Below are 10,226 nucleotides of genomic sequence, written 5' to 3'. Positions count from 1 at the left end.
TCTATTAGCAGCTGTTCAGTGAATTTCTCTCTCTCTGTTGAATCTCTCAGAGAACTTATACTCCCTTCACTTGCCTTTTATGTTTCACACCCCAGGCAGAGATGCATGTGGCAAAGCAGTGCTAACCAGAGCTTCAGCTAAAAGCAGTACTCAATATGTTCTTGGGAGACCAGTGGTCTCCTTCTGCTGACACTCTCAATAGTTCACCTGGTCAGCATCAGCACCACTGGACTGAGTGGTCTGAATGGGAGTTTATTTTCTTGACCACATGCAGTAGTGTAATTCATTGGAGTCTGTGAAAATTTATCATTTCCAGCATGGGAGGTAAAGTTGGATTTATGCCCCCCCCCCGGTGCAGTTTTTACCTGAAGAATTGAGACATGAGCTCGGAATCTCTGGGAGTTCACGAACTGCCTCTGAGATTAATCAGTTCCCCTGAGTTTGAGACCATTCATATTGGGGTGGATGGCTCTTGGAGCTGACAGTTCTGGGCTTGCTATGTGTTCCTCTGCCTACTTTGAAGTGAGTGGTGGTGTTTATAGAAGAAATTGGAGAAAATGTAAAAGAATCTCAAAGCGTATAATAGAATCTGAAGATGTGTTGTTGATGATGCATGAAAAGATAGCATTGTCAATGTGGCGAAGTGAGTTGTCTCTCTGTAGATTAAAGTTTCCAGTGTAGAAAGACTCTTGTGTTCAACATCTAGAGTTCGAAAATCTTTGTGCAGCAAAACCAAAAAATGATTTGGATTAATGACTTGGTGTGCAGAGAGCTGGCAGAAGCAGCAGAAAGGTGTGCAGAGTACTGGAAAGCTGTGTAAGGAAAACATTCATGTACACTTACTCATCTTCATTAGTTCCATGTCTGGTGGGATGACTGTTACACTGAACACAGGGTGTGCAAGGTAGGTGTCTTCTGAAGCTGTGCCCACTGAGCGATAGAGGCAGCAGCATGCTGCCTCCTGGAAATAATTCCTTAAATAGGAGAAAAACAAATTCCATTCAGGCTTCTTGAGGAATGGGGAGCAAATGCTAATTCCCTTTCAGGGTCTGTTGCCATGGGGAGTCAGTTCAAATCCTTTCTAATGCCTTCCTCAGCAGCAAGTTTTGCTGACACACGCTTTTCATGACTTCCCAGAAAGAACAGAGAAATGACTTGAAACAAAAGCGCCATCAGAATTAACAGCTACAGGAAGATTAAGGTTTGCTGTTTGTTAGCTGTGGGTAGAACAGATAAGAAAGTTGTCCATTATAAAGGCTAACACAGCTTGACTGGCCTCCTGCCTGCACTGGGTGGGCTACACGGGTGAGGAATGGGTGCCGGGCAACTTGTTGGCCAGATACCACATATGGTGCTGTGCAGTGAAGCCTGTCATTTCCTCTCCTGGAAAGGGAAAGGGTAGTTTATGGAGCAAATTGTGGGCAGTAGTCCTCCAGCATGATCCAGGTTAGATGCAGTTAGGGTTAGGCTGAACCTCACAGATCACTAGTGCTATCAGGAGGGAGACGTGCAGTCGCCGCTGCCTGCTTTTTACGCCTTGGCACTGGCCAAGTGAAGCTGGGTACAGTTTCCTGAGTGTCCCCAGCAGACCATTGGTACTAGGATGAGAGACTGAACTGGTGTAGGAGACAATGGAGAAAGCTGTGGTCTGATGTGGCTGTAGCAATATCAGTGATGATACTGCTATTTCTGGCTTGCTGATGTAGATCATTAGTTGCTGTATAATGAAAAAAATGTAGAAGCACCTTTTTCAAACACTTAAACAAGTGAACTGATATCAGAGTCTGTCTTTATCTGGTGAACAATGTGTGACTAAGATTAGTGTTTAATGCTGTAATGGGGGAATAGCCAAAATACCAGGTTAAAAAAAAAATCTGGATTTTTAGGAAACCTCATCTCTCTGAAGGATATGCAAGTGTTAACATCTGTATCCCAAATCCAAACTCTCTTGTGACCTTCCCCCTTTGAATAGACAACTCTGACTTCTAAGAGTTTCTTAGAAATCCAGCAAAATCCACAGGAAATTTTTCTTTGCTACTGTGCTGGCTTGCACACTCTGACACCTTTACTGCCAGCGTTGTGCCAGCACAGCTGTTCTTGTGGCCTCATGGCATGTTAGATTAGGGAACTGATCTGGCAGAAAAATAAACCAAAGGAAGATCTCTGATTTTATTCCTCCAGACCAGTTCCTAGAGAAATAAGAAAAGGATCAGATACTGGATGTTTTTCCTCTCTATTACCAAGTATTATTAATAATATTTTTTCATGCTAGTGATATTTATGGATAAATACTTGCTGTTGAAAAGGGAGTGTAACTTTGGGAGTATTTTTTAAGCTTTTTTTTTTTAATACGAGATACTTTAACTTCTGGAAAGTATCTGTACGTTTATGAATAGTTTACACCATAGGTAGGTGAAACTTTGTTTTTTAATTTATGAGAGTGACATCAATTTCTGGGCAAAAATGTCTTCTTGTATCAGCAGTATGGATCTTTCACCTGATGCAGCTGAGGTGCCTTGCCTATTCTGCATGGCTCCTATACATGTAACTTTAGCATCATTTATGCAAGTTATTTTGAGTGAATGTTGATATTTGATGCTGATTAAAGTGGAGATTTGCACAGATGATGTGTGGAACCCTTAGAGCCTGGGTTTATGTGACAGTTAAATCTAAATCTGCACGAATTCAGACCAGCTTAAATGCTTAGCAATATTTGGGTGACTGTTAGTGGCTTAGTGAAGTAAGAAGCCCAAGACTGCAGATGGGTGTATGCCCCATGAAATATTGTCATATTAGGATTTTATAATCTCTTCAGATTTGGATTTCAGGTCTAACTATGGCTAAGCTTTTCATCCAGTGGCTACTTTGTTTTGTGGATATTGTTTTAAAAAAATACAGTCCATGTTGTGCAGCAGCTGGTCTCTGAAAGCTTGAAGGTTGTTCCACCAGAAGGTTTGTTGATACTTTCTTTAGAAAGTAAGAACATGGACTGGAAACAGCAGCTCTTTTTCTAATGTATAAAGCCTGGAAAGAAGTTCCTGTTCGTGACTACTGATAAAGTGACCTAGGAGAAATCCTGCAGCATATTTTAACATGCTCCAGGGAAAGAAAGTTGTTGAGAGCATAAATTTTCCTGGTTGTGGTGTAAACAGAATTGCAAATGACTTCACTGTCTCTCTTCAATATCTGTTATTCTGTAATATTAGCATAACAAAGGGCTGAGCCCTTGGACTATTGAGAGGACTTTCTAGGGTAAGTGTCTCCTCTTCTCTGATTTTCACTGCAATGTGTTTGCCAAGCTGCTGAGTGCTGATGGCATCTCTAGGAATGATGTAGAGGTTGACCTGGAACGTTTCTTTGTCGAAGAGGTTGTACAGAAAGACCAAGGCAGTCCTCATTCTGTTCCTGAGGTGTGTAAGTGAACCTTTTGCTTAGCCTCAAACTTAAGGTAAATCGGTTAACCTACCTCTGGTCTAATAAGACAAGTAGATCTGTTGTGAAGCTAAATTGCTTACCTTTTGAATACTACCTCAGTATTCTCCAAGAAAAGTTCAAAGTAGTATTTGTACTGTGATTTGGTATTTATTTTTTGTGTTTGCAATAACTGGAAGCTAACTGGATGCACGTGATGGCAGTCAGCAGAGATTCTGAGTGCCCTCACCACAATCACAGCTGCCAGATTAAAGACCAGTGTTTCTCTGGACAGTATATTCCTGCTACTTAGTGCCAGCCAGATGGTCTTTCTGCCCTCCCATACAGATGTCTCTAATGCTTATAAGAGTGCTCTCTGGCCATATCTGGAGCTAATACAGTATTATTTCCAGTCACACACTTAGTGTGTCCTTTGCTTGACTCTATGTTGCTTGTCTCATTTCCAACCTATTTATTTTTTTTCTTTATTTTACTTTTCCTTTATGTCAGTTGTAGTGTCCAGTATCTCTGAACTGTTTTTTGCTGTAAAATTGATCATTAACCGGTATCTGAAACAGGTGCAAGCTTCCAAAATCTGGAGCCTTCTGAATATTCAGTGTTTTCTGGACTTTCTTTTCTTTTGAAAACAGAATTGCCAGGCACATGTGCTTCTTTAAAAAAAAAAACCACCCCACCCCCCCCAACCCCAAACAAAAAAACCAAAAAACTTTGGTAGAACTTTTTACAAAATATTTGTTTTTACCATACGCCATTTTGTGCTAAGGAGAGGAATACACTTTTTATAAATCATACTTTCAAAATGTGTTCACTGGGTAGATACTGGAACAGGGAGCTCTGAAACTGGAGCGGTGGTTTTGTCGGAGGGAAGTGCTGGTGAACCGCAGTATCTGTCCTGTTACTAGGAACGATTCATAGTATCTGATTGACCTAATACTGTTATCTGTTGAAGTGCTTCAGAAACAAGAAGGGGAGCAGGCAGCTGAGAAAAAGTGAGATTAGCAATCTCTCCACCCTGTATACCGCACACTTAACTACCAATTAGTCTGAGCGTTCTCAAGAGAGCTGTGCACTGGACTCAGAGGAGTTCCTGTCTGGTGCTAAATGGATATGTGCTTAATACCCTCTTCACATTTGGGACCTGCACAGTGTCCAGGTTAAATGTTAATTAGTGCAGATAAATATTTAGATTATGCTGCTACTTTCTAAAATAGTTCAGTGCTAACCATAACAGTCAGCCTGAGCTGAGAATGTGTTTTGTTCAAGTGCTGCTCACCCTCCAGCTGCTGGCATAATGCATTATGATTCCCTGGAATGGGCATCCCGCTTCTCTGCACAACTTGGTAAAGCATGGGGTTTTTCTTTCCAACAGGGGAAACTGCAGAATACAGTGAGACCAGGGGGTGTCAGGTGTTATGTTCTTGGTGTTAAGCCTCTTGTAATAACAAGCATCTATCACAACCTAGGCAGAGCATAGGTATCCTCTGCTAAATTCAGAAATATCTTATACGTTCCTCTCTACAACTTTTATAATAAAATAATTTCCTAAAGAATGCATATAACAAAACTTTCCTTGTGAGTTTACCCACTATCTTGATTACAAAAAAAATCGTATTTGTTCATCTCATCCATCTATATCTACACAGATAGATATATATATATGCATGCATACACACATGAATACATAAGTTTTACTTAGTTTTTTGTATCAAACTTCTTTAAGGAAAATCGGTTTACTTCCATTAATAACTCTTTTGTAAAGTATGGTTCAGTAGAACTAATCATAGCTCTCCTCTTTGGAAATCTCTTACGGAACACAGTACTCAAAGTACTAAAATAACACAGCTGACACATGTTTAATGGAAATTAATCAGCTAAAATAGAAGATACAGTTTCTTCAAGTTCCTGTGTTTCTGCAGACCCATGTAATGGACTCCTTTGCTCAACTTACATGTTAATACAATTTATCCAGATATAAAGTAGAGGGGTTCTTGACACGCTGGAGTAACATCTCTTTGCTTAGGTAGTGAAGCACTAATTGCTTTACCTCTTGGAATGAATGTGCCAGGCTCAGGGCTGAACCTGCAGGAATTTTGCCTGTTGTGAAAGAGTGATACCCCTAAGCTGAGAAACCTGCAGAGCAGAAAAGTTAGGAGTGTTTTCAACTCTCTTTCTGAATTGGTTGCGTTATCAAGTAACTACACAAACTAATTTTGAACTCAGATTTGTATCTGTTCAGGATATAGGTAACTTTTTGCAAAATAGTTTTGGTGGTACAGTCCTTTCCTATTTAAAGGTAATTATATGCTTACTGGCACTTTTTACTCGTATAGCTTATTCTACGTGTATAAAATAAGTTGTACAGGTATAGCCTGTATAACATTCTGGTCTATGACGTAAACAGGATGTTCTTTTTTCTACTATGTTATTGTTGTTGAAATGGTGCAAATTTGTGTACAGCTAAGTTCCTAAATGCATGTTCATTTGAAATGATGGTATTTGTTCCAAAGTGTGTGGTTGGTTGTTTTTTTGTTTGGTTGTTTTTTTGGTTTTTGGGGGGTTTTTTTTGTACAATACAGTAAGGCATGATCTTGGCTGGGCTTTCCCAGAGCTCTGTAACAGAGAAAGCAAATAACTTTGAGGGCCATCCAAATAACTGCTGGTATGTCTTAGGAAGGTTTTCTTACAGGATATTTGTATCAGCTCATGCAGCCACTTTGAGATTCTGCCTTCATCCCTGACGTGCCAGGGAGAACCTTTGTTCTAAGGGGCCACCATGGTGTGGGAGAACCCTTTGTGCAAGAACAAAGGAGTATTGTATTGGCATGAACCATGGAAGGGAGGGGAGTGGGCTGAAGGCTTTCTTTCAGAGGCACTGCATATATATATTGATAGCAACATTTCCCCTATAAATCTCCCCTATGATACGAGTTCTATGTGGGAGCTGAGCAGGAGATAAGATCTCTTTTTATTTTGTGTAAATTCTTAGTGACGAATATTTGATACGATTTTCTTATTTAAAACATGGTGTCACTTGTATTTTTATAGCCTAAAGCAAAAAGCCTGGCAGTAGGCTGGACCATGATGGTAGAATTGTTCCTACACTTTAAAAGTAACTAACAGCTTGTGCCTTACTAATTAACGCTAGAAGAGTGGCCCTAGTTATGGCAAGCTATAATGAAAGCTCATGGCTGGCAAGGGCAAAAGTCCAAGAAATGTAGAAGACGAAGTCTGGCAGAGGTAGTGGGTATTACTGCTTGGCGTTCCAAATATTAGTAAAATATGCCTTTAGTGTAAACAATACATGGGCCATACCCAAAACACGTACTGTAATGGAGACTGCGATAGTTTTAAGATAGAGCAAAACAGAAACAGGCATTTTTGGCTCACACCTGCAGTGGATCATTCAGACCATCTCTTCTCACACAGACAACAGTGGAGAGGCAAATCTGACATCTGCAGCAACAGCCTCCTCACAAACCTGCAACAGAACCATTGTAGATATCAGATTAGTATTTGCCTATCAGTCTCTGATCAACAGTACAAGTAAACATAAACATCACTTGACACTTTTTCACCAAGTTTTTGGCTTCAGCCCCAATGCTAGCTGCTTCTCCCGCAGAAGAAAACCTTGCCACCTTGCAGAGTGGAGCACCCCTGGCCATGAGTGCCCATCTGATCCAACAGCTCGCTGGCAGGAGAGGGGGAAGCTGGGTCCCCTCTGCCTTGCCTCCAGGTTGCAGGATACTGCTGCACCTTCACAGTACCAATGCTGTTGAACCTCCTCTGAGCTCATTCAGCCCTCCAGAAACAGCCTGCCTTTTTTCCTGGATTTGTGAGGTGAATCAGTTGAGGGGGACTGACAGAAGTGGTGGGGGAGAGGAGGTCTGCTCAGCCGTTGCAGGGGACTGCAATAGAAGTGTGCCTGGGGTTGTTTCCGCATGGACCAGGAATGGCAGATATTTCTGGGCTCTTCACAATCAGCTGCTTCACCTTCACTGCTGCAGGAGACAGCATTCATCGCACTGATGCGTGGGGAAGGGGAAAAATTCTCCAGGTTCTTCTGTTCCCTTATAGCTGAGTACAGTGTTTAGGTCCCAGGAAATAATTGTAGCTGAATTGGTCATTAAGGGTAATATGAGTCCTGTTGGCTATGATTTAAGATTACTTGTGTTCCTTTTTGTTTTGAAATCAGTTGAGCAAAATGGATCTGTGTTCCTCAGCAGAGCTGCAGTCCAGGCATTTACAGCGTGCTGGTATTTCATTTGGGGGGGGGGGGGTTTTTTTACTAAGCCCCCCTGGTAGTAGTTTTATGAGGAGGCTTGAACAGCAGTGTCCTTACATCCTGCTAGTGGTTTGCTTGGATAAAGACAGTTGGAGTTGTTTGTGCCAAGTGTGGGCGAGAAACCAGCTGGGTTGACCAGAGTGAAGGTGGGAGGGTGGTAAAATGGGAGACCAAAGTGGGCTTGTAACAGGAAGGGGTATCTGGATTGCTGAAACAAGAGTCTTGAACTTGATAAAATAGCAAAGGGAGAAGGAGGATCCGGTGAAAGGATCTGGTGTCAGAACAGGAGATCAAGGAGTCCGTGGTTTTTTTGGTTTTTGTTTGGGTTTTTTCCAGCAACAAATATCAAAGAAATATGAAATGCTCGTTTGTTTGGCTGTAACCATAACTGCATAGTAAGTCCTGCTGGGTGGGATGGATTTTTGCAAGGTCCAACTTGCAAAACAAAAGGCTGAAATTCTTTGAATGAAAGTTCAGTGAAATGACTCAAACAAATACAGCCTTGTCTTGAGTTATAACCACCAGCTTATTAATGAGTTAACTTCTACTGTTTAGGTCTCTGAAAATAATTGTTCCGATTGTTCCCATTGTCCCGGATTGCAGCAGTGGAACAGCCCGTGGCTGTGATGGAAACACTCCCGGGGCTGAAGGGGGGTTGTTTCTCACCTCATTGTCAGCGATTGGCTTCAGCCACTCGCGTTCCCCTCACTTGGCTGGTCTTTGTTTTGCACTGGCTTGCTGTGCATTTCCATTTTAACTGGTTTATAAATATTATTGGCTGGATCCAAGAAAAATTGGCGGTCAGGGGCTTGGCCTAGCAGAGCTCTGGGGCCTGTTTCCAAAAAGACTGCTCTCCACTCCCAGCACTTACTGGTGACAGCATCTGTGGCAAATTACCCGTGAATACTTTGATGGGCTTGTCTCTGGTGCTGCTGGCATTAAAGGCAGAACTTACCCTGTGACAGTGCTGGGAGCCTCAGCTCTGGCAGGCGAGTGAGCAGGGAAGGCAGGGGCCAGCACGGACCTGTGCAGGGAAGGGTTGCTGCCTGGCTGCTGTTGTCTCAGGGGAAGTTCTCTGCAGTCTGCGCCTAAAAAGAGTGCAGTGGTTCAGAGGTGAATCCCAATTTTCCTCCTGTGCAGCAACGTGGGCTTCTGCCTGCTGATAAGGATGCTTGGTTCAGGCAGCCATCGAGGGGGAGTGTTCAGGCTCCCAGGTGCTCTGGTTGTGCTCTGGGGTGTCCTCGGCTGGTGGCATTTGCCAGGAAGGGTATTGCTCCCACTCGTTCTGTTTGGTCCCGTTGGTGGTTAGCTGTGTAATGGGGGCGTAACGGAGGTAGGCGAAGCAGAAAAGATGGTAAAGCAGATTGATGATTTATCCTGTGCTTCAGCACTGGGTAGCATTGGTGCTCTGAGTTGAGATCATCTCTTCCCTGTGCGAAGCTGGGATCCCTTAGGGCCGGAGGACACGCATTTTGCGTAGCTGACCTAAGTGCTGCTGCTCAAACTGTCTGTCCTCAGGAGAGTTTGTCTCGAGCTCCCACAGGTGAATGCCTGCTGAGGGCAGGGGTGTGCTGGTGCAGGGGGAGTGCTCAGGGGGCTCTGCGTCCACATAACGCTGCTCTGTGGTCTCAAGATCAGGAGGAAATTACCTTTGATTCACTTTTTTTTTTTTAAATAACCTTCCCTTGGTGGACGATTTATAGTTTTGTGGTGTTGTCTGATGTGTCCGTAGCTTGTTAAATATGGGACAGCATCGTTAAATAGATTAAATTGATCATCTCTCCATGGCCCCCGCAATAGCCTGCAGGGGCTGTGGGGGTTGACTGTAACAACAGGCGCCCGTCGTGGGTGCAGCGACTGCCGGGTAGGGTGGGCTTGCTTCAGCAGCCTTCAGCTCAGTAGTTGTAAGCATCGGTGACAGTCCGTCTCTAGCTCTGTCCAAGCGATCCACCTGCACCCTTTGCCTGTACATCCTTGGAGACAGGCATGTCTGGAGATTGAAGGACTACTCTTGTTGTAATGCTTTGTAGGAAGCCAATGAACTATTTTGCATAAAGGGCACAAATAAATACTCTTGTAGTGCTTACAGTAGTTATGCATTTCTTGTAAATTAACTCATAATTATCCATATCCTGTTTCACTTTGTAGGGTCGCTGTCTTTGATGGTAAGCAGAAGGTCATCTTACAATGAGTTACTGGAGTCTGGATAAGAAAAGCTGTCTGCAGTACTGCAGGCACTTCTTGGTGGACAACGGTGTATTTCATGGTAAGTTACAAGTTATCTTGTATTTTTGGCTTCTCGCGTTTCCTACTGCCAGATGCCGGTTAATTTTCCGAGCCGTGTATGTGTCTCTTGTTGGTAACGCTCCGCTCGGGGTCAATTAGCAATGGGTGCTGCACCAGCCTCGCTTCCGCCGTCCCTTTACCGTGCTGCGCCCCAAAGCGCGTGCAAAGGGGGGTCCCCGGGACTGCCGCACCCCCCCACCGCCGCCTTAGTGCGGGGCGCGGGGGG

The 10,226-nt window shown here is 43.4% G+C and overlaps 1 protein-coding gene across 1 annotated transcript in view; it reads left to right on the top strand.

The window, feature by feature from the left end:
- The first annotated feature begins 9,901 nt into the window (after positions 1–9,901).
- The window catches only part of PLCH1 (phospholipase C, eta 1), a 68,662-nt gene continuing 68,337 nt past the window's right edge, over positions 9,902–10,226 (top strand). Inside the window, exon 1 of the mRNA XM_010584921.1 lies at positions 9,902–9,980. Within this exon, the coding sequence (XP_010583223.1) occupies positions 9,902–9,980 (79 nt within the window). The remainder of the gene's footprint in view (positions 9,981–10,226) is intronic.

This window comes from Haliaeetus leucocephalus, unplaced genomic scaffold (genome assembly GCF_000737465.1).
Source record: "Haliaeetus leucocephalus isolate CR32 unplaced genomic scaffold, Haliaeetus_leucocephalus-4.0 Scaffold1014, whole genome shotgun sequence".
NCBI classification, from domain to species: Eukaryota; Metazoa; Chordata; class Aves; order Accipitriformes; family Accipitridae; genus Haliaeetus; species Haliaeetus leucocephalus.
Note: the sequence above shows the minus strand (reverse complement) of the source record. Positions and strands in the feature narration are given on the sequence as shown.